Genomic DNA, 24,909 nt, shown 5'->3' with positions numbered 1-24,909 from the left:
ATAACGATTTGCATTGTCCAAAAGCTTCGAGTCATCGGTCAGTAGGAAAGTAAGAAAAGTGATGATTAATTTGACCTTTTTCTAAAGATTTTGCCGCCTTTTAACCAAACAATAAATTACTTTTACCGGATTGGACAGTACTTTCGTTTTTTAATTATTTTTTTTTTCGTTGCGTAATCCGTCAATGTCTGAATGAAGTTTTCATTGAATATTAGAAAAGATATATATGAACGAATCCAATAGCTGTGGGTACTTCTTTGTTTGATACGAAAAGGCGGGAATTTCATATTTTTAAATTAATTTTCTTTGAGAAATTTTATTTCGCGAGTTTTTAAGTTGTGAAAGCAGAATAAATTCTGTTTATGAATAACAGTTTTATTTATTTAACAAAAGGAACTAAATAACGTATTTTAATTAATTTCTATTATATTAAACACGACTTAATATTGTTATTTATTAAATTCAAACGGTATTGAAGCGTTGAAATCATTTAGTAGAAATCGATTCGTGAATATTTTACAAAGTTTGTTAATCTATTTAAAGGTAGGTAATAAATGTAATGTAATTACTAAATAAAAAACATATTTTATAAATTATCAGTTATTTACATACAATATCTACCTGAAATTAATAATAATGAATGTCATATTGATAACGAGAAATATGTATCATGAAGAATTTATTATTAAGAGATACGTTTATTCTTTAATTTAGGTACAAAGCGTTTTGTATTTCCGAACTTTTTTGTTACATTTATTTCTTTCGAGTTTATTAATCGCTATGTTTATTACAATATTGAATATATTTAACTATTGTTTAATATAAAATAAACTTATAAACACAGTAATAAAATATCCAACACAATTACCACAAGAATGCTCTCACAAAAATCACACACACAACCACATCACAACACCAATATTATTATATAAAATCGCCGACATGCGCGTGCGCCGGGCGTCACGTCCGCGCGGGAATGTAGCTGCGATGTCAGAGCTGTGTGTACCGTGACTGTTAAGTGGGAGCTTGCTGCGATCCGATGCGATTTAAGACGAATACATGAGCTTTTGCTGGAAGTTTACTGATTTTACTTAGAAGACAGTAGGTACGATACTCTATCTATACTTAATTTTATAAAGCTGAAGAGTTTGCTTATTTGAACGCGCTAATCTCAGGATCGGCTGGTTCGACTTGAAAAATTACTTCAGCGTTAGATAGCCCATACATTAAGGAAGGCTATATATGTACCAATTTATCATATTAAAAGAATCAGATGGAAACATATATCTTATATATTGTATTACGTTTTATATATAAAAAAATAGCGTTCCCGATACTAGATCGTATTTGTTTTATTCAAGTCATACTTAAACATTTGTTTATCCAACTGATCGCTTTAAAAGTTTAAAGTTTGTATCGACATCCTATATTCCACTGATATTGAATTTAATTAAAATTATAATGAATATCATATTTTTTAAATCTAAAACTGTTAAAGGAATCAAGTAGCTACAAAACAATCCTCTTAATAATAGTTCAAATCTATAAAACGTACACTTTGCGAAATATTATCATTGTAATTGTCTTGTAATTTTGTGTAATTTGAAGACTGTTAATCTATATACATATCTATCTATCTATCTATCTATCAATCTAACTATCTATCTATTTATGTATCTATCTATCTATCTATCTATCCGTGCGGATCTTTTACCCGCCATTGCGGTGCTTGACCTTAAAGGCGTTGAACACGGAAGCCGCGCGCCCATCTGACCGATACGACCGCTCCTGCGCCGTACCTCCGTAAGAAATTGTAAGCGGGAATAAAGATTTCATAGAGAAAGGCTTATGTTTAGAACTGGCTGGAACCCGTGGCGTTACTCGCGTGATACATGGGTAAAAAGTGGCCTTGTAAAAAAAAATGTTCTTATACAGACTATAATCTATTTCTCTACGTAGAAACGGTAACAGAATAAAAATTAAGCGTCTAGAATTACAATACATACTACCTCGACCATTGCATCAAAACTATATGTATGAAATTCTGATCCGAACAGCTGTTTTTGCATGAGAGAGTAACATATCCATAGAGTGGAAGTCCATACACTCTTACAAACTTTTCTGTACTGATAATATAAAGCTGTAGATAACGTTTTTTTTAATGCGCTAGATTTAGGAATTTAATCCCGCCTAAATAATTAAATTCAAATTCAGTAACTTTGTGTGTTATTAAGTTCACTACAAAGAATAAGATGGTTATAAGTAATCGTATAAATATTTAAATTTTTCTTTATTAGTCTGATATAATAAACTTAAATAAAAAGAAACATTATTATTTATGTAATATAAAATAATTTTGTTTGTATTCATTTAAAGGATTCACAATTACAAAACAATAATACAAATTCGTTCAGATCAATTCGCAGCTTGTAACTGCTACAATAGCAAATTTAAGCGCCTACCACAAATACTCGGCGACGTTTATTTGAAGTGAATTGCTATTCTGTTTTCGTAAGGCGGATTTATTTTCAGTACTACTTTGATAAAATTTTGAAAATTAATACTAATTTTTTAATCAAATGGATGAATATATAATATAATAGTTATATTTTTGTTGTTTAAATTATCATCAATCATAATATACATCCTCTGGCATAATATAATAAAAAATATAGAAAACTGCTGACTGGCTTTTACGTAAAAAGTATAGAATGGATTTTTGATGAAACATTTTCTCTTCTATAAAATTTTGGCAACGTATAAGCAATAATTCATTCTAAATAATTTAATTTGAATTTGATTCTACGGTAGCCTGAACAAAGTCTAGTCAAGTAGTTTTAAATAGATGAATAGTTAATTAGTGCATATTTATTTATTTATTTACCGCACACGCCAAACCATACATCTTTATGACTTAATTGTCAACTCATCACTATATTCTTAACTTCTAAGTTCTTCTAATTGGAACTGTATATAAATGATAAAATATTATAATAATAATATTATAAGTATTAGTATATTCATTTGTAATTTATACTATTTCTAACCTGCGGCATCACTTAGTACCCGGGTAAATAGTTGCCAATGTGCTAATCCAGACCATAATCAATCTCTACACCAAATTGCATACAGATACGATATGCTGTCGCGTAAAAGAGTAACAAACATCCATACATCCATCCAAACCTTCGCGTTTATAATATTAGTAGGATAATAGATACCAATAATAAATAATACTAACGAAAGACCTCGCGACCGACCTCAATGCAGATGGGAATGCGATGCCATTTGCATAATATTATTGTTGTAAGTACAGGTTTATCTTTACAATGAAAACTTATTTAACATTAGCTAGCACCCGACTTTGTCTATGTTATCTTACTAATACTTATATTATAAATGCGAAAGTTTGTAAGGATGTGTGAATGTTTGTTGCTCTTTCACGCAAAAACTTCTGAAGCGATTGGAATGAAATTGGGTACGTAGATAACTGGATAACTAGAATGACATATAGGCAACTTTTTATCCCGATATTCCTACGGGATACGGACTTATGCGGGTGAAACCGCGTGTATGGAATAAAATTATCCTGTATGTGTAATATAAGTCGCTCGTCCCGGTTCCGCACGGGGTGACCCGGGATGAAAGGCAAATGAAATACAGCCTATGAAACTCACAGAGGGGACTTTCTATGTGTAAAAAATAATTAAATCAGTTCGGTAGATTAGTACCGGAAGCCCATATCCTTTTTCTTGCCCTTCCCAGTCCTTTCCTTTATTCTTCTCGTCAATATTTTCTTCATCCCTTTCCTATTTGAAGTCGGCAATCCATTTGTAGAGGCGGCAGGTCTGCAATAGACCTTGCGCCTCTCCAAATGTTCATGGGCGGTGGTAGCGCTTACCATCAGGCGACCAGCTCCTTTGCCGACGATGACATAAAATAAAAGTTACCACCTGCAACGTCATATAAAACCTACCAAATACACAACATTTTCCCTTTTATAATACGTATTAGTAAGGACATACGTAAGACATACGATCAATTTAATGACCTTGGACAACCACGAGTATGTAGTTAAGAAAATAAAGTATTAAGACCAGTAAATAACAATATGGGATCACAGACCAGCATTTCAATTTAATTTTTTTTCTCCTACCATCTCACCAACATGCAAAAATTATTAAAAGGGTGAATGTTCTTCTCAATTTAATTAAATAAATAGATTTAAGTAGACGTATTTAATTATCTTTTTAAATACAAATGAAAACTTATGAAATTTGGCATACGCGTTTAGAGACCGATACTTACATTTTGAAAAGCTGTGCAATCGTGACAATAAAAAAAATCATAAAATCATTTTAGTCCTCACAACATCGGTAGGTTAAACTAAAAAATACATATACCTAAAGTAGGTTAAAGTATAATGTACATACATACACATTGGATTGAAAATCACCTTTTTGAAGTCGGTTTAAACATAACTACTACAACAAATTATACCTAATCCTAAATTATAACATTTTATACCTAATCCCATGACTGTTCTTCATTTTCGTTCATCAAAATCGAGTAACATCCACACGCTACACGTTCACCTTCTATCGTATCATAAAAAGAACAGCTTAAACTTCCAATTATGACATGTTATAGCACTTTTAACCAACCTGGATGCAATCACGGCGTTCCTGCCTAAATACGCTAGGAGCTTAAAAACATCAATTTGTCATAAAAGGACGCAATGGAATTTAAATCACATGTACTTGGATATAGAATGTTAATTTGATTGATCAATAATGACTTTACCATGTCCAGGGTAAAATGAGCTTTATAATAGTTGATTAGGGTGCGAATTTGAAGGCACACGTGTGGCGGTTAGGATGCTATGCAATGGTTGGGTGCAGGTAGGCTTGGCGCTTGCAAAACTCGATTGAGGTCAACTTAAATGAATTTACGAATGAATGAGCGAGTTCAAAAACCTTGTAGAGTAGGTGTGTATAGATGCTGCGGATTTTAAAGGATTTAAAAAAGTGTAGTTATAAAATATTATTTATTTATAAGTTTTCCTTAAATTAAAATAAGTATTTTAGATGTAAGAGGGTAAGAACCGTCCTTTTTAATTGTCTTACAAATTTACTTTGTGTTCGTTAACTCATCATCATTATCAGCCAATATGTTCCCACTGCTGGCACACAGGCCTCCTATGAGGGTTCAGGCCATAATCCACCACGCTGCCCAAGTGCGGGTTGGCAGATGTCACATGTCGTCGAACTTTTAATTCTTGGACATGCTGGTTTCCTCACGATGTTTTCCTTCACCGTTTAAGCAGTGGTGATGTTATCCACATGTGCAGATAAATTGAAAAATCAATTTATTTCCTGCACGCTCGCCCGGTCTCGAACACCGACTTATCGATTTTGAAGTCCGAGGTTCTCACCACTGAGCCACCACTGCTGTTCGTTAACTGAGAACTCTGTTAAAAATATGTAATTGGAAATTATCGTGATACATTATACGTTGTTTTGTTTTGTTATTGGATTTTTTTTTTAACTTGTATCAGCGAATGAAATGAATGGTTCTAAAAGTTTAATTTTAAGTTTTATAGCATTGAAATGCTTTATAAAATGAGAAATTTTGAAAGAATAGAAAAAATTTGATCACGAGGCGGGATTCGAACCCGCGTTTCTTGCCTAACCGTAGCAACGCCTAGCCTCTCGGCCACTCGTGATCCCGCCACAGTAATCGAATTTCTTCTTTTCTTTTTCTATTCTTTCAAAATTTCTCATGGTTCTAAAAGATTGACCAAATGTGATGTCGATTGAGCACGTTTATCAAATACTAGCTGCGGCCCGCCGCCCCGCCGGTTTCACCCGTGTAAGTCTGTATCCCGTAGAATATCGGGATCGGAAAGTTGCCTATATATAATTCCAGTTGTCTAGCTGTCTACGTACCAAATTTCATTGCAATCGGTTCAGTACTTTTTGCGTGAAAGAGCAACATACACACACATCCTTACAAACTTGCGCATTTATAATATTAGTTTATCTAATATAAATAAAGATTATTTCAAATTTTATACTATTTATACAAAGCTCTGCTCACACCATTAACGTCATAATGAAGGTGCCTGGAATCTAATAGAGTACAGAGTAGACAAACTACCAGACGGTTAAGTTTCATTTAAGAAGTGTCTATGGTTGTTTATTCTGTGTAAGTGCTACGAATTATCTCAAACGGGCCGTGGAGCAAAAAATACGATTACATCAGTCGGCAGACTGAACTTTTGAAGTTACCGTACTGGCGGACTAGCTGTGTTTCGCGGCTGCGCTTGCTTTTAGTAAATTTTTTGGCGGATTAATTTGAATATTGAGAAATTAATAATAAGGATGTCGTTAAGAGATAGGTTTATGCATCGTAACATACGTCTTATCAATACGATTCATTTATTAAAAAAAAATACCGATATTTTAATATTTATCATCAGCCCATATATGTTCCCACTGCTGGGACACAGGCCTCCTAAGTGGGTTTAGGATATAATCACGCTGGCCAAGTGCGGGTTGGCAGATGTCACATGTCGTCGAACTTTTGATTCTTGGACATGCCGGTTTCCTCCCGATGTTATCCATCACCGTTTCGAGCAGTGGTGATGTTATCCGCATGTGCAGATAAACTGAAAAATCAATATCTTTTCTGCACGCTCACCTGGTCTCAAACCCCGAAATCCTACTATCCTACTAATCCTTCTAATATTTTAAATGCGTAAATTTGTAAGGATGTGTGTGTGTTTGTTGCTCTTTCACGCAGAAACTACTGAACTGATAGCAATGAAATTTGGTACGTAGATAGCTGGACAACTGGAATAACACATAGGCAACTTTTTATCCCGATATTTCTACGGGATACGGACTTACGCGGGTGAAACCGCGGGGCGCAACTAATATTATATCGTCATTAGCCCATATATGTTCCCACTGCTGGGACACAGGCCTCCTATGAGGGTTCAGGCCATAATCCACCACGCTGGCCAAGTGCGGGAACTAATATTATATGTTTATAATATTGTTTATGCAAAATAATCGAAGTTATCCAACAAATGCAATTATACAAACATCGATTCATCCGTTCTTGATAAATCAATTCCCTCTATGATATATCTCACTCTCTCACTCTGTTCACTATGCCAATTTCAGGCAATGCACTTTTCTAATACCAAAAAAAATGATAACGCAAGTGAAAGCATTGGTGCATATTTCGTAAGAATTTAACGAGGCCGTTAATGTAATGTGGGAAAAATAACTTTCTAGCAGATAGACAATAGTAACACAATCTCGTTAAACGCCGTGGCGCAAGCATATAGCTAGTTGTGTGGGACGTGTTTTGGGGTTTTAGAACGACAGATAATTAGTCTGCTGCAGTTCGTATGGTTCAGTTGCTGTATTCGAGATTCGAATCTGAGTAATTTCTTAAAACTGTCAAATAGTCGCAATAACTCTTAACTTTACACTCTTTTAATGTACATTTAGTTTTATAGCATTCAAATCACACTTATATTATAAGCTAGCATTTCGCCCGCGGCTTTGCCCGCGTTGTTGCAGGAAAGATAGACCTGGTGTGTACCGGCAAAGTTCCAGTTCCCATTAGATTTCCGGGATAAAAACTATCCTATGTCCTTTCTAGTATCTCAAACTATCACTGTAGCAAATTTCAGCATGATCGGTTTAGTCGTTATTGAGTTATAAATAGTGTAACTAACACGACTTTCTTTTATATATATAGATGATGTTTGTTTGGGTGTTTATCCGTCAATCACGCTAAAACTACTGATCGGATTTTGTTGAAATTCGGTATACAGATATGGTATGAGCTGATTTGGGTGATAGGATACTTTTTATACCGATTAAATGCTCCCTTGGAATAAAACAGGGATCTGAATATCCGAGCGGAGCCGGGATGAGTGTCTAGTGTTTCATAAATGAGAAATAGCAAAAACATAAAGGTTTAGCTCGAGGTGGGTCTCGGGAATATCTAATATATAAAATTCTCGTGTCACAGTTTTCGTTGCCATACTCCTCCGAAACGGCTTGACCGATTCTTATAAAATTTTGTGTGCATATCGGGTATGTTTGAGAATCGGCTAACATCTATTTTTCATACCTCTAAATGATCAGAGTAAGGCAGAACAGGGTTTGCCGGGTGCAGCTAGTATATTATGTTTTCGACCCTACCAGGTAGTCTGAATTATAGAAAATATTCAATGTATTTTTTTTATCTATATGTACCAATATACAATAAACGTCAGATGTCTGATTATTTACATAATACATACAGTAATTGTTAGAGATTCAATATATTTCAAAATGTTATATAGTCATTTGTAAAACTTAGAAATAAATATGCTTTTAAAATAAGCGAATAACCTCAGAAACACGTTTTCAATTAAATATTCACGGATGACCAACCTTATGGGGTGTTATGGGAGGAAAAGAGAGCATTGATTTCCGTTTCCTCAAATTCAACTAACCACTTTCATAGAAACTAGAAGGCGGTAAAAAAAACGAGTATCTGTTTCCTGCTTTGACAGGTAGCCTTAGTGTTCCTGTATTGATGAAAGTTAAAAATTATATATACTTTTAATTTTTAGTTTTATAGCATTGAAATGCTTTATAAATGAGAAATTTTGAAAGAATAGAAAAAATAGGCACCCCTTAGGCACATGAAACCGAAAGAGTAGAAGAAATTCGATTACTGTGGCAGGATCACGGGTGGCCGAGAGGCTAGGCGTTGCTACGGTTAGGCAAGATAGGCAGGTTCGAATCCTGCCTCGTGATCAAATTTTTTCTATTCTTTCAAAATTTCTCATTTATACATACTTTCTTCCTATACAACTTTATATAGACAAAGCGCATGATATGTATATTTCTATAATAATTAAAAATCTTACTGTATACATAATATAAATGCGATAAGTGTATTTGTTTGTCTGTTTTTTACCATGAAACGGAGCGATAAATTTTTGGCGAGCGAAGCCGCGGGCGGCATGTTTGTGGTAGCTATAATATCACTACAACTATTGAGTTAATTTAATTTTAAAAAACCTAGATTAGATACTATCAAATATTTTATCAAACATGACAACAAGTATACATGTTATCTAGAGACTTTCCCACGATTCTTATCTTTTAATATAGCAAAGTACGTTCCTACTAATATATAAATTTCAATAATATAAAATAATAACTGTGAAGTCAGGGTTGACCGTTTGTTTAAAATATTAAATAAGGGCCAGTCACTATTTACTGATAAAGTCACTGACGTCTGTTTAAAACCTCCATTAATATATATCTCGATTTATACTATTTTTATTTACTATATTTAGGACGCCCTGCTACTAGGTGGAGTGACGACATTCGTAGGGTTGCTGGTCACAATTGGCGAAAAAGAGCCAACGACCGGGCTCAGTGGCGTGCCATGAGAGAGGCCTATGTCCAGTAGTGGACATCAAAAGGCTGATAATGACGATGATGATGATACTATTTTTAATAATTATTTGGCTGATATATGAACTGGCTGTTAGTAGGTATAGATAAATTTATATAAATTTAAAATATAGCTTAGTAATTATTGACCGCCTCCTTGGTACAGTGGCTAAAGCGTGAGCGTAGAACCGTGGGTTCGATTCCCGGTGGGGACGCACAAAAGAAAAACGTCTCGGTCTTGCAGGACACAGTAGGCTGATCACCTACTTGTCCATAAAAAACCGATCCGTAAAACAGATGTATATCATCTGCCCCGTACCCCAGTACCCCAGTACAGGACACGGGACTTCACTTTTTACTTTTTTAATTATTGTACAAGCAATTCGGAAAGGAAACCTACCTATAGTTATTACATAGAATAGGTTTTTGAGATTTGTTTGATACAAAAATATAAATAGTTTTTTTCTTAATAACATTAGCATAGTAATTTACATTAATATGTCAATAATTATAACAATACAATCGCGGCACACAGGCCCACATGCGTTTACTGGGAAATTGCATCACGATGGAGATTTGTTATCGTGACAAACGAACATATTTCATATCTTTCTTGTTAATCAAGCATTACCTACTATCCTACTAACATTGTATATGAGATGGATGTTTGTGGTTTATAGTAGATGGTGTATGGATGTTTGTTGCTCGATCATGCAGCCTGAAACGATATGGATGAAATTTTCACAGAGTTGATTTTTATTCCAGATTCGTTTTATCTAGGATTTATTTACTTTTCAGAATACCGTTCACTGATGGTCAACTTTTTGTTTTAGTTATTTCCTCTTCACTTACATTAACTTAACAAACAAGTGCAAATAAGATTAATATAGCTCTTATCTATGCTGGTACCAACGCCGTGTAACAATATGATTATAAAATTTATAGCAACAGCAATAAAACATACCCGTATAAAAGGATTTCTCTTTGGCAAGTCATGGTCAACTTCGTCCCTCGAGCTGTCATCAGCCGAGTTCACCCGAACGCAGGTCTTGTGAATGGTTGGCTCACCCATACTCTGACATTATACACGCACACACGCACCAACACAATACACTCGTAACTGTCAAATGGAACAGGAATTTGTGAACAATACTCCAAAAAGTTTTTATTGCACTCGCGATTTAAAAATAAAACTGGCAGCACACAGCACAGATTCGAAAATCGAACACTGAATTTAAAAATGAAGCGAAAAGAAAGAGGTTGCACTATCGCCGCTCCCCGTTATTATCTGAAACAAAAAAAGTGGCGGTGAAACAACGGTTTACGACAGTGAATGAGTTATGTTTGTATAATAATGATCTCATTGGTGTTTGTATCGCTATCTGATTAAATGGGTAAGAAATTGTTTAGTAATTGAGCTGTGAAGGTGACTGATAACTAGCGGCCTAATTAACAGTTTCACAATTAACTTCTATTCAATTTATCATTTTATTCATATTGACTTGCTTTCAAGTTTATGTATCTGGTAGTCAAATTAATTATATTTTATTATGTTATAGAACAGGAAGGTAGTAGAAATAGTAAGGTGAATAGACGGATAACTTTTCTTAAAATCAAATGGGTAGCACTTTTGTTTACCTACATGACATTTATTTATTTATTGTATATAACTGACTCGATTTTGATCCACTTTAAAGTTAAATAGGACAGATTAAATTCGTGATTTGTACAGTTATCAAGAATCGGTGACAATTCAATAAATATTAGATTAGAATGGCCAGGATTAAATAATTTCCTTACGTATACTCTGTATAAGAGCGATAATAAGTTGAAATAGTGGGAATTACACCACCCATTAAGAACCTGTTAAAATTATGAGTCATAGGTAGTATGAATAATTTCTTGCAACCCTTACTCAGTCTTGTACCTACCACATAATATACGACACAGGTAAGCGATTCAACAGATGCGTCATCTTAATGAATATAAATGATGCATCCTATGCAAGTAAATGAATTCATAATTTAATAAGAAATACCAGATAATAAAAAAATGGATGTATGTATGGATGTTTGTTACTCTTTTAGGCGAAAACAGCTTATCGTATCTATATGAAATTTGGTACAGACATAGATTATAGCCTGGATTTGAGTATAGGCTTCAACGTGACCACGCGAGTCACGCCGTGGGTTATAGCTAGTATAACATAACGTCTCAACTAACAAAAGAGATGCATGAATGAAAATTATTGTATCAATAAATAAATAATTTAAACAAATTAAACAAATCAATCAAACACAAGAAAATACTAATTCATTTATTGCAATGCAATGAAAATAAGACCATGAGTTAGAAAGACCAAAATTTGTTCACCTAGCATAATCCTACTATCCTACTATCCTACTTCCTGCACTCCTACTTCCTACTAATATTATAAATGCGAAAGTTTGTAAGGATTTGTGTATGTTTGTTGCTCTTTCACGCAAAAACTACTGAACCGATCGCAATGGAATTTGGTACGTAGATAGCTGGACAACTGGAATAACATATAGACAACTTTTTATCCCGATATTCCTACGGGATACGTACTTACGCGAGTAAATAAAAAAACGAGAAAGTCGGTCAAAATACATATGCTTACAAAGAAATTTTAACCTAATACTGATAGGCTTATGTTCAATTTATTATAGTACCTAGTATCTGAATAATAGTTTTTAAACTCCAAGTTCGTACTTAGACTTGAAATGTACGAGGATAATGTATGATAACAAAGCATAGCAAGTGATATTTAATAAATATCGGTAAGAGGGTGATAATAACACGTCACGCTGCGTGCGCGCATGTTGCGGAGAAAAGTGTCGCAGGAAACAGGGGAAAGTTGGCAAATTGAAAGATGACTGGGAAATATTCCATAATACAGATATTTTAAATGTTTAATTTTTTAATGACAAACTTCCAAGTTTTCTCATATTTATTTACACGCTTTTATCTGCTTTTTTTTATGGCAGGGCAAGCAAAGGAGCAGGTGGGCCACCTGATGTTAAATGGTCACCACCGCCCATAAACACTTGCAACACTAGAGGTGTTACAAGTGCTTTGCCGGCCTTTCAGGGACATATACGCTCTTTTCTTGAAGGCCCCAATGTCGTAATTGTTCGGGAACACCGTAGCTGGTAAATCGTTCCAAAGCTTCACCGTACGCGGAAAGAAGTTGCGGGTGAAGCGTACGGTGGTGGACCGCCAACCATCCAGATGGAAAACTGCTTCACCTGTGCGTTTGTTATTGACTCTGTTAAGTACATATAACATGCATTAATTATAAGAAGATGCATAAGGCCACCCAGTAAGGACTTGTACCCAGTAACGATTGCGACATTGCGCACACCTGCGATTCCAGAAAGTCCCGCCGAAGACGATGGACACTCTTGGTTCCAACATTGAATCGGAGGGACGTAGTTAATTAAGTTAGATATAATTTAAATGTAATTTTTTATTACAATAAATTATTATTAAGTAAATTTCAGTTTTTTTGCGCATTCGCGGGTCGGTCAATTTAATTACTCCTTTAGATCCCATTATGACTCACTTTAAACCGACAAATAAAATAACAATAACAATAAACAATAATTAATTTTCCAAAAAACATTGTGACTTAGAAATGAAGAACCCTTGCTCCCACACTAGGATTCCCTGTGTCGTGGGAACAAGTTTCTTCCAGTTAGGTATAGATAGATTTGATTAAAAAAAAAAATATTATTAAATTATGGAATACAAAATAAATAAATTCATGCCACTGTACTATTGCAATTTTGTAAATAAATATAATTTCATGGTTCTATCTTAAACGTATCAAATGTCTTCTATATTAAAGGTACCTAACCTTCATTAGTATACCCAGGTTAAAATAATTTCCTTACGTATACTCTATATATGAGACAATTTAGTTGATTTTATCATTAAAGTCTGATCTTTTTTTACTATATCTCTTATTTTATACAAAAAAACTTACCTCCATTTAAGCGTGTTTAAGTTAATTATTTTATAATAATGTATACTTTACATGAATATCAATTCAAGAGATAAATATTTGTTAATCATTCGTGTAATTATATAGCCGCTCGTCCCGGCTCTGCCTGGGTTGGCCTTGGAGGAAACTAAAATGAAATATGACCCATATATCCCTCAGAGATAACGTGACTTTTAATTTATGGTTTAATTTCTAAAATCGGTTCACTAGATCCAAAGATAAGCTCCAACAACTCACAAAACCGATAAAAGTATGACAATTATCAAACAAAATTTCGATCATATTATATGCATCTTTTTGTGTTCAAAATTAAGTTAATGCCCTTCAACTGATTCCCATTATACCCTCTCTGTAAGTATAATGAGTCCAAGTTGATGTTACCTAAGTAAAATGTCACACAACAAAGTATTGTCCCTTACCGACAACCTCACCGGATATTTGTCAAACTATCAAACACATTGTCGGTTCACGAGGAAGCCGGTTATGTCAATATTTGTGTTGTTTTCGTATCGCTGTGAATGGAACCAGATTTTTTTATATAGTTATAATTCATCAGCACGTACATCCCACTGCACGAACACAGGACTCCTATACGGGCTCAAGGCATAAGCCACCTCGCTGGCTCGTCAGTTTCCTCAGGATGTTATCCTTCACTGTTTCGAGCAGTGGTGATTTAGACAAAGTGCAGATAAATTGAAAATTCTTTTTTGAATATAGATACACAAACACTTGACTAACGTAAAATATATTTCACCATTTTCCGGGGTTAAAAATGGCGGTTTTCCAACACAACTGCAGCATCATGCTCCAATTCCTTTAAACTTCCAGCGAGGCCGGTCCGTTCAAGGTTGGAATTAGACGTAATGTTGTTATGGTCTATTCAATTACTGATATTCACTGTTCCTTGAAACCTATGAAAAAATCTAGATATTGCATATGTGGGTATAGGTCATGATAATATTTTATACAATGTATTTTATTCATGTAAAATAATAACTTGCTTTTATCTTCTAATTAGTTTTTGCTCGCGCCTTCGCACGCGTTAAATTCGGAGTAGTTTGATAAATGTTATTATGTACATATAAACCTTCCTCTTGAATCAATATAATTTAAAAAAACCCCATCAAAATTCGTTGCGTAGCTTTAAAGATTTAAGCATACATAGGGACATAGAAGTTGACTTTGTTTTATACTATGTAGGGATTTAACATCTTTGTAAATAGACAACCCACATGAGATTCTTTTAATTATAAATATAACAATATCACTACATAGTATAAAGCAAAGTCGCTTTCTCTGTCCATATGCCTCTTTGTATTTTTGAAACGGATTCTGATGGGATTTTTTTTAATAGATAGAGTGATTCAAAAGGAAGTTTTATATATATGATAACATCTATTAACTACTCCGAATTTAACGTGTGTGAAGCCGCGGGAAAAAAAATATAACAATATTTAGTTTTATTATTTAAATTTCTTATAACAACAATCATAATAATGCTTCGACTAGATAGTCAAAACTTTATAGGATTTTAACGTCCCGTTGGAGTTCAATGCGAAGACTTCTCAAGGAAATGTTGTGTTTATGTTACAGTCGGCAATGGAGCTGGTGGGACGCCTGATGGTAAGCGCTACCACCGCCCATGAGAATGTTATAGGATATTATCGGTTGGGTTAATAAATGGCTTTAAAAACCTATAGACGAGAAAGAGAGAGCACTCAGCGCAGCAATGAAAGTGAATAAGAGATATTCTGAATCGTTTGAACATTTTTTATACAGAGTATAGAGTAATTAGACCCAACACAGGTTCATCTCTGAAGTGAGAGTGAAGAAATTAAGTATTCACGCTCTGTATATCTTTACACTACATTATAAATTACTGAGATTATAGATACATAGAATCTATCCAAGGCGAAAGATGTGATTGTTTGCCACGATTTATCTCAGAAACTGCTTTACCTATTTTGATAATGTTTTATCGTGAGAAAGCTACGTTTTTACGAGTAATTACTCGGTGAAGAGGAAGGTTTTTTGTTAATAATATCAGATAATTATTACATTTTATAGTAAGCAATAACAGGAAGTTTAGTTTTGTTTTAGCGTACCATACATAGTTTATTACAAAAAATCTTCATGAAATCGTGACTTGACTTTAATTAATTTCATAGAAACGAGCATTAATTGAATATTATGTTTCGGCTTCTAGTAGGTCATTTGATCTATGATCTCAGACCACGCTGACCTATAATTATAGTCAAACATACCCTACCAACAAAATTTAGATTTTAAATTTATTAGTTTCATGAGATCACTAGTTGTTGCCCGCGTTGAGTTCGAAGTAGTTTAATATATATAAGTATGTACCTAGAATCACTCAAAAAAGATTCCGTTGTGTAGACACACGGGAGAAGCGACTCGACTTTATACTATGTATTGATTAATAAAAAAAATAATATCGCCTATTGGTAGGTATATCTATTATAAACTAAACTAAATTCTTTTCAACTAAGATATGAAAAGATCTACAGTTTTGCCGGCTCTCTGAAGAAACCTGGTGGTAAATGGTAACTGTTATAACGATTCAAAAGTGCTTCTAGAAGTCTATTGCAAGGAATATATGTTTGAATTTATATCTATATTTGATATTTGAGTGATAACTTAGTTGCATAGGAGCGATAAATTTCACGATCTTAGCGTGTAGCAATAATATTTTTCGAATCGCATTGAATGAAATAATGAAAGAATAAAAGAATGGATGAATTAATGTATGAATGGAACTTTATTGTACACACCAAAAATAAATAACACAAAGTTTAAAACAAATACAAAAATTGCATAATAGGCAATGGAGTAGGAAATATAAATAGAAAATTGAAAGGATAATAACAATTGTTTTCAGGCAGTATTTTTTCAGATACCCACAAGGTTTTTTCTAATACGCTAAGTCATGTGTCACATACCAATCCATTTATATGTCGAGAGCGACAAGGCCTTACAGCAAGGCTTATTTTCCCGTATTTCCGTTCCTTCCTTATCTTTGGGCCTTTCCGTTGGTAGAATACTAATTAGTACCAAATTGGTGTGACGTAGTTCAATGCTTTAATGATGATGTCTTCAAATTACCCGCTTATAATGACATTAGCGATAGTGTATTGAGTTTAGTTCATTTTTGTATCTGGTTTTTAGGGTTTCGTATTACAATTACTGAGCCTTCGCTGTTCGTCTGTCCGCCCGTCCGTCAGTCTGTAGGTGATGAACGGTGATAATTTGGTAGGTGAAGTTTTCAGAGATAGTGTATTGTATGCAATAACAACAACGAATAATAAAAAAATGGGGTTAGGCAACAGCATGGTCATAAATTGGATGGGTGAACAATTATTTTTGAAGTTGCGCTTTAGCTGATTTATACGGAACCCTTAGTGCCGAGAGTCCAACGCAGTTGACCGATAATTCGGTGATAATATAACGATAAATGTCAAGTAAGTTACAAAACAATCAGCCCCCTGAGAGCTGTATTAGCGTGCACTGCCCTAATCGTTAGTTACACAAAGATAATTTCTGTAGAATTATTTGTCTTAAATAGTTCTAAATTTAAGTCCGTGACAGCATATATAGATATATGCTGTCTTTTATGTGTAAGTAACTATGACCAAAATAGTGAACTAAACATACAATTTAATTGGATATTTTTCAACAGTGCACATTTTAGAATATTTATCGAATTCTTATGAAAATTGATACATCTATCACTTGACGCGGACGAAGTCGCGCGTAACATAAAAAATAAACATCGAACATAATTAAAGTTCCAAATTTAAAACCAACCAAAAAAAGTTGACATAAATAAAATATATGAAATAATCGTCATTTCGTTGAACTACATAGAAGGAAAATTTTATAGAACGCTTCTTCAGCAATCACATGATGCTACCATAAGCAACGAGCAAGGTAATAGCCGGTTAAGTAATAAATTATTTCATTGCCATCTCAGGAAGCGTGAATTAATATTCATAAGTGAAGAAATAACAGATATAAAGATGGCGGTGGACGTCGGGCAGTTGTAAATGATTATTGATTAAGCTACTAACATCGAAATCTCATACTAATACCATAAATAATCAAATTCCATAAATAGGCTGATCTATGAAAGGCCGATTTTAGACAGGTATCCTGGAATTTTCTTTAACCTGTCTGGAAATATCTTGTTAGTTTTTAGGGTGGATTTTCATTACTAGATAGAATTTTGCAGCTTGCTTGGAGGATTTTGCGGGAAATAAAACTTTAAAGGAGTGAATAAAGGGTGGAAATTAGTATGGAAAACGGTTAAGCTATCTCTTGAAATGAACGTAATTGGAACCGGACTATTATATATATTTCTTCTCTGTACGTCTGGGTGTCTGGAAGAAATCGCTATATAGTGATAAGACCGCCATTTAATTATAATGTAACTTGGTTACGTTTTTTTGTAGTTTTATTAAGAGCAATAAAGAATAAATAAATAATAAATATTTTTTGTTGGTCCGTAACAACTTGAACCCACTATCACGCTGAAAAATTATCCGAAACAAAATTCTGCCTACGTGTGTACTACACAGTGTTCTAATGATCAATACAATAGACTATGAACAATAGCATGCTACTATTTCACGGCGATCTTCAATGGAGTAATAGTTTCTTCAAGTGTAGTAGTTTCCCTGGAGCGAGCCTAATTCGTGCCGAAGCGTGCTCGACTCCCATGTTGATCTTCCTACGCGTTTTAGTAACATTTTACCAATGTCACATCCAGTTCTATACAAATGTAGTAAACGGTATCTGATTGTACGTACGTATGTATGTATGTATGTATGTATGTAGCACGATTCGTTCCAGCTAACTGACGATAGCGGTTGATAATGGTCGCGTGGTCGATGCCGGAATGTCTGTTATTCTAATTATGCATATTATGTTAGTTATTTAATAATTTTATCGCTGTGTTGAAAGTCAGATGTTGTGGTTTATTGACCTTTACAAGTTCTATGGTTGATATGGAAACACTTCAACCGACTTCAAAAAAGAACTGACAATCTTCGTGTAGAACTGTCATCTGGGTGAATCGAAACTGAAGCTTCTTTTTACACGCTTTTTATTAGCTTCACCTGTATGTTTGTTTGTATGTTTGTTTGTAACCGACTTCTTTGGGCGCGATTTTGACCCACTTTAAACGGCCAGATTTCGTTCAAACTTTGTAGATTTATTGAGGACCGATGACAATACACTAATTTGATAAAATTATTCCATTTTTCAATTTGCAAAATATGATTTTTGTTAAAGCGTGTTTTTTAGTTTTTTTTAAACTATTATTTATTTTTTAAAGCTTGTGCGTTACGTGTGGTCCCCTTTCAATTGGGTCTAATTGTGAAAACTGAAAGTCGGTTTAGTTTTTTTTTGTTAAAAATAATTATTAGCTTATACAATAAATAACATACCTAATTTGGAATATTATTTATGCATTGTCCCAGCATGTGGAGTCTCTCACGTATAAAATTATTCACAACTAGCCACATGCTTTGGCTTCGCTCGGGTTGACCCGGGATTAAAAATACAAGCTATGTTACTCGTGAAAGAAGTAGATATGCTATCGTAAAAGAATTACTAAAATCAATCGAGTTGTTTTGTATTACATCGTTACAAAAAAAAACTCAAAAATGTATTCATTTAACGAGACTTCGTTCAGAGGTGCATTTTATTGTAAAGAAAATATATAAATTAACCTTTATTTCCAATCTATGCCTTCTACATTATAATTATTATTTGTGTTAGTAATAATAAATAAAATATTATAAATAATAATATTATACAGGATGCAAGTTGCGAAATACCAAACAATAAAAATACCTTTTTTGACGTCGGTTCAAAATAAAGGAAACGACCATCAAATATGCAAACTTCAAGTTTTATAACTGTAGGTTTATTTTTAGATTGAATCTGTCTCATTTGAATAGGAATTGAAATATAACATTCACGGATCTATGAATCCGGTCTTAACATTTTAAAATCTTATTTCTAATAACTTGTAATTGCATTTGATTAAGATATTTGAATCGTATTTAAGTTATTGAGTAAGATCGCCACTTAATTAGTTGAATAGGTTTAAATACCAAAAACGCCAACGGGTATAAAACAAAGTTGTTTTCTCGGTCGCTATGTCCCTATGTATGCAACTACGCAACGGATTTTGATGAGGTATTTTTAATAGATAGTGTGATTCAAGAAAAAGGTTTATAATTTTTTAGTGGAAACTTTGCTGATATGTCTATTATCTTAATTGAAATATTGTATTGTTTGTTTCAATGTAATGTTGTAATTGAATTATTGTATTGTTTGTTTCCCAACGGTAAATAAATAAATTTAAAATACTCCCATATCAACGCGTGAAACATAAATACAGTTTCATAGAACACCCGAAACGTTCCTCTTTAAACTAAAGCTATACAGTCCTATTTTTCATCCTTTGCTTAAAATTAATTCGTCAAATATCCAATTAAACAACCATTCCTAAAACATGTTACAAATTTGCATCTACACAGTTTACTAGCGACATTTTAATATTACTGTGTAATATTGTACGTATAAGTTTTAACTAGGGATTAAAAAAAACGATTCATTTATTTTGCCATTTTATTTTCGGAACAAAATGTCTGTTATCTTTTGAAAAAACCAATTTCCTGTTACTCGAATTGATGTTTATTTCATCCAACACAGAACCTTCGTGTTAACCTTGAGCTGAATCGTATTATTTTAGTCTATTGTTTATGATAGTGTTTAGAGTCTAATTGTCTATGCTTCAGGTTCTAAGTAGGTAGACTTTGGGCGTGTAATAAATTATTATTCACATTCTTACACCTTCATGCAAACATTGTTCAAATATAATTTATTAGAAGATTATTAAATTTAGAATGTTAAACGTAATTTATTCTCTATTTTTAATCGACTTCAAAAAAAGAATAAGGTTCTCAATTCGACTGTTTTTGTGATTGTTACCACTATGTTATTCTGGTTGATGCTGTGACTGAATTTGATGATTCATTTTGTATGAAACCTGGTGCCTCTTGTTTGGTCCTATTTAAATTTGGTTTAGATCTGTTATGTTGTATAATATTATAATCTATTCACTAAGGTGAGTTTCATAATATCGTAGATGCAAAATAGATGAAATGAAAAAAATACCAAAATTACAATAAAAAATTGTCCGTTGATATAACATAACTAAAATATTTTCTATATAATTATTGTTTCCTTTATGTCTGTCTGTCTGTCTTTTATTTCAGGTAGGACTAATTTTGAGGACGTTCTGTTGCAGAATATAACCTATTATGTTGTCAATAGGTTATATTCTGCAACAGAAGACAACCTTAGAAGATTCCACGGAAGGTATATACCGCTACAGATTTTAAAACTGGACCAAGTGACAATTTCAAAATGGGATAAATGCAACAGCTTGTCTAATGAATTGTTATAAAAAATACAGCTATAACGCTATAAAAATAAAATTTTATAGTAACGGTTTACCCCAATGAAACAGTTCCTGAGCATTCGACATAAATGGAATATTACAATATATCATTATTAAATTATGCACTTTTATGCGATAAGAAATTGTTTGAGCGATCACCTGTGACTGGACAGTTATGTGCGAGCGGGACGCACGATCGTCTAGACGGGTGCGAGGGAGATGGAAGAGCACTACGCGTAGTAATGGAATAGGGATGTCGAATGAAGTTTTAGAATTTCGTCATATTATGTTTATTGCGTAATATGTAGTAGGTTAGAAAAAAAGATAATCTACCATTTTAAGATTATATACTTAATATATTGAGTAAATTTTTTTCATATTATAGTTTTGGATATGCAATCCAGTAGTAATCCAGACCATAATCACCTGTATCTGTACCAAACTTCACACATATCCGATCAGCTGTTTTTGCGTGAAAAAGTAACAAACACTCTTAAATTATTTCTATTTTTATTCTGTTGCTTGTTCCAACATTCTCATACTCATAACTAATTCATTCATAAAAATTTCATCTTATGTTCTATGTTCTGTTATATATAATCCTTTGTCGCAATTATATCATTAAAATTTTCTAGTGTTTGATTTGACGTTACTAATAAATTACGTATTAAAATAATTGACGATGGAGAGAGCAATATTTAAAACTGTGAAGTGGTGGTCGACGCTTCGGCACGAATCAGGAAAGTATGCTCCTGTGTTTCGTTCGGTTTTTGGTGGATTCGGAAGCCTTTGCCTTTTGCCTTATCCTTCTCAGTCCTTTCCTTTATTCCCCTAGTCAATACTTTATTTATCCCTTTTCCATTCAAAGTCGATAATCCATTTGTAGAGGCGTAAAGCCAGTCAATAACTTTACGCCTCTGCAAACGTTCATGGGCGGTGGCAGCGCTTACCATCAGGCGACCCACCAGCTCCGACTATGACATAAAAGCATAACATAGCAAGGCTTAACGAAACGTTATCTTCAGTGTAAGCAGTACAAAAATGCACGACTTAGCATAGATCAGATAATTTTGAGTGATCGTTTTAATATAGATGAGTACAAAAAAATCAAAACCTCATATAAATTATATTTATACATATAAAAGTCGAACAAAACTGAAGCCTTCGTTAACGTTTATAAATACGCTGGCATTTCCCAGCAGACTTTATTATTATTGTGGATATAAAAGAAGTGTAACATAAAAGGCCCTTACCCATTATCCACAACCCTAAGCGAATGTATAACGCATAGCACGTATGCTCGCTTCCTGTATTTGTATGGTGTCCTGGTACTCACGGGAGCTTATACGCGCTCCATTGGACAGAAATAAAGGGTTTTTAACCGATTTAAAGCGGAAGGAGGACGTGGAAATCACAAAAAAAATCTACACTTATCAAGATTCTCTCAATCATCAATATTGTACACGATATATTTTTTATGTATGTTTTTGAAAGTCTTCAAAAGTACAAAACTTTTTTTGAAAATTACTACCGAACGAGAGGTTAGTATTTCTTTCTATCGAACGACATTGCAAAGTTTAAGCCTTAGAATACAAGTTACCTAACTTAGACTAGCCGCTACTCCCGGCTTCGTTCGTTGATGCGGAATTGGGTAAATGTTGCGACGTGTTAAATATATTGCCGGAGGCCTATTTCCTTTTCCTCACCCGTCCCAGTCTATTCCTTCTTTCCTGTTATGAATCCGTTCCTTTTCCCTTACCCACTAAAAGCGGACAGCGCATTCGCAGAGGCACTACCTTTGCGAATGTTCATGGGCGGTGGTGATCGTTTTCCATCAGGCGAACCACCACCTCAGTTGCACGCTATGACATAAAAAAAAATATCGTGTTTCCTCCAATTACGTCACATTAAATATGGGATGTTTTTGTGTGTATAGGGTAGGTGGGTACAATATTAAACAATAAAAAACTTTATACAAAAAAAATACATTTCAATGTTGCCAGCACGTTAAATGACTTCCTAAAAAGCGGAGGCTCTTAACATAGTTTATATAACATTATTGACCGAGAAAAATATAACGAATATTACTCGTATACTTTTAAATATTTATAGGCAGTATACAAGATGGTACTTGCACTTAATTTTTATGATGCCTCATAATAGTTTAATGGCCGCTGTTTTGTCTGTATGTAATTTATTACGACATTTTTATTCTGGTATCGTAATGCTATACGTTTATTGAATCGAGTTTATTTTTATAAAGCGATTAAATTGTTAATTTTATAAGGCGACGCTTTAGGATCGTCTCCAAGTGGAAATAGGAAGTTTGCTGCTATGACTTCGAGTAAATCTTCGATGGTTCTTATTTGATACTATTCGCTTGTCCCGGCTCCGCCTGTGTAAATCCGGGATAAAAAGAAAATTTAATACGACGTCACGCAAAAAAAAAAGATTTTCTTTTTATTCCAGGATTGTAGTTTGTAATTCATTACAAAATTACATTGTTTAATTATCAAATGCTTATCAATGCACTGTTTTCTAAGACACAGGTAAAATATAGTTCAGAAGACATGGCAATATTGAAAATTAATACCTATGTGAAATTGATGATAAACATTAATTTATTTTTATTATTACACCTCGTCCTTTTGCGTCGGGGCTAAAGATGTATCTGCCTCTGGTTTCATCACGATTCCTCTCACAGATTGAAACGTAGGTGCATGCCGTGATGATGTTTTCAATTTAATTTTACTGCAAACCCATCTAGTGTAGTTCGAGTTTTTGATTGAAGTTTGAGTTTGAGTCTGATCTCTTCCGCTGTGAAACAACTTCAATTTGTAATGACTAATATTTTAACGATATATTAAAATTTCAGTTTTGCATTTTGAGACAATAATAAATATACTATATAATGGAATAATTTTAATTTATAATTATAGTTTGAACCAGACGAAAATTTAATGGCGCCATCAAAATCGGTTCACCCAATTGCAAGTTCTGAGGTAGCAAACAAAAAAATACAATCTAATTGTTTTTATAAGTCTATTAAAAACAGCGAAAAGAAATAAACGCAAGCTGAGATTCGAACACCCGACTTTTCGTAGCGTACAAGTATAGTGTTTGTTTGTTTTTTTGTTTGTAAAGTCTAAAAGTACTGGACCGATTTTCAAAATTCGTTCATTATTATAAAGCTGCAACTCCACTGAGTGACATCTTTGTATGTACCACGGGCGAAGTCGGGGCGAACAGCTAGTTCATTATGAGTGGTAGCGGTAGGGAATAGTTCAAAATTGTTCAAAGGTTGATATTATATTTGATTTATCTACCATTGCAGGTATTTTTCCATTGTAATGAGGCATTACGTACCATGTTATACGGAAAGTGGTAATTTTGTTCAACAAAGTCAAGGTTATGCGACATTACTTAGTTTACATAGTAATGATGTTATGTAAGTGCTGATTTGAATATAAAAGACTGATTTATTTCTCGATTTCGCTCGTGTTAGAAAATCTGTTTTTTTTTACAAAATAAACAAATAATTGTTATTGAGATGTATCGCTGTCCTAAGCAATTTTTTTTCCAACTACCCACATTTTCACTAAACGTTTCTATCCGTACGGTTTAGGTTTATCGTAAAGTTTAAGAGCAATAAAGTATAAAAAAATAAAAAAAAACGTTACCCGTATAATGGCCCGTATAACGTCTGTGTTACCATTATTTTTAAGTTTTTAAAGTACATTGCGTATTTATAAGTCGCGATGTAATCAATTTCCTTCCAAATTACGTAACGTATCCTACGAACGAATTAGTATTTTAAAAACGTAATACACTTATCCATTTTTAACACGCTTTTATATTAGCTTCACTTGTATGTTTGTATGTATGTATGTATGTAACTCACACCCGTTTTTCTC

The 24,909-nt window shown here is 33.6% G+C and overlaps 1 protein-coding gene across 3 annotated transcripts in view; it reads right to left on the bottom strand.

The window, feature by feature from the left end:
* LOC119837136 (rhophilin-1) overlaps positions 1 to 24,909 on the bottom strand; it is a 67,739-nt gene that overhangs the window by 39,020 nt on the left and 3,810 nt on the right. The window contains exon 2 of one of the 3 annotated variants that reach the window (XM_038362655.1): positions 10,441 to 10,764. In XM_038362655.1, coding sequence (XP_038218583.1) covers positions 10,441 to 10,548 — 108 coding nt within the window. In that variant the 5' untranslated portion in view covers positions 10,549 to 10,764. Of the gene's footprint in view, positions 1 to 868; positions 1,018 to 10,440; positions 10,765 to 24,909 lie in introns of those variants that run through there. The other 2 variants (XM_038362656.1, XM_038362657.1) reach the window with 2 other exon arrangements.

The sequence above is a fragment of the Zerene cesonia genome, chromosome 26, assembly GCF_012273895.1.
Source record: "Zerene cesonia ecotype Mississippi chromosome 26, Zerene_cesonia_1.1, whole genome shotgun sequence".
Lineage (NCBI taxonomy): Eukaryota > Metazoa > Arthropoda > Insecta > Lepidoptera > Pieridae > Zerene > Zerene cesonia.
Note: the sequence above shows the minus strand (reverse complement) of the source record. Positions and strands in the feature narration are given on the sequence as shown.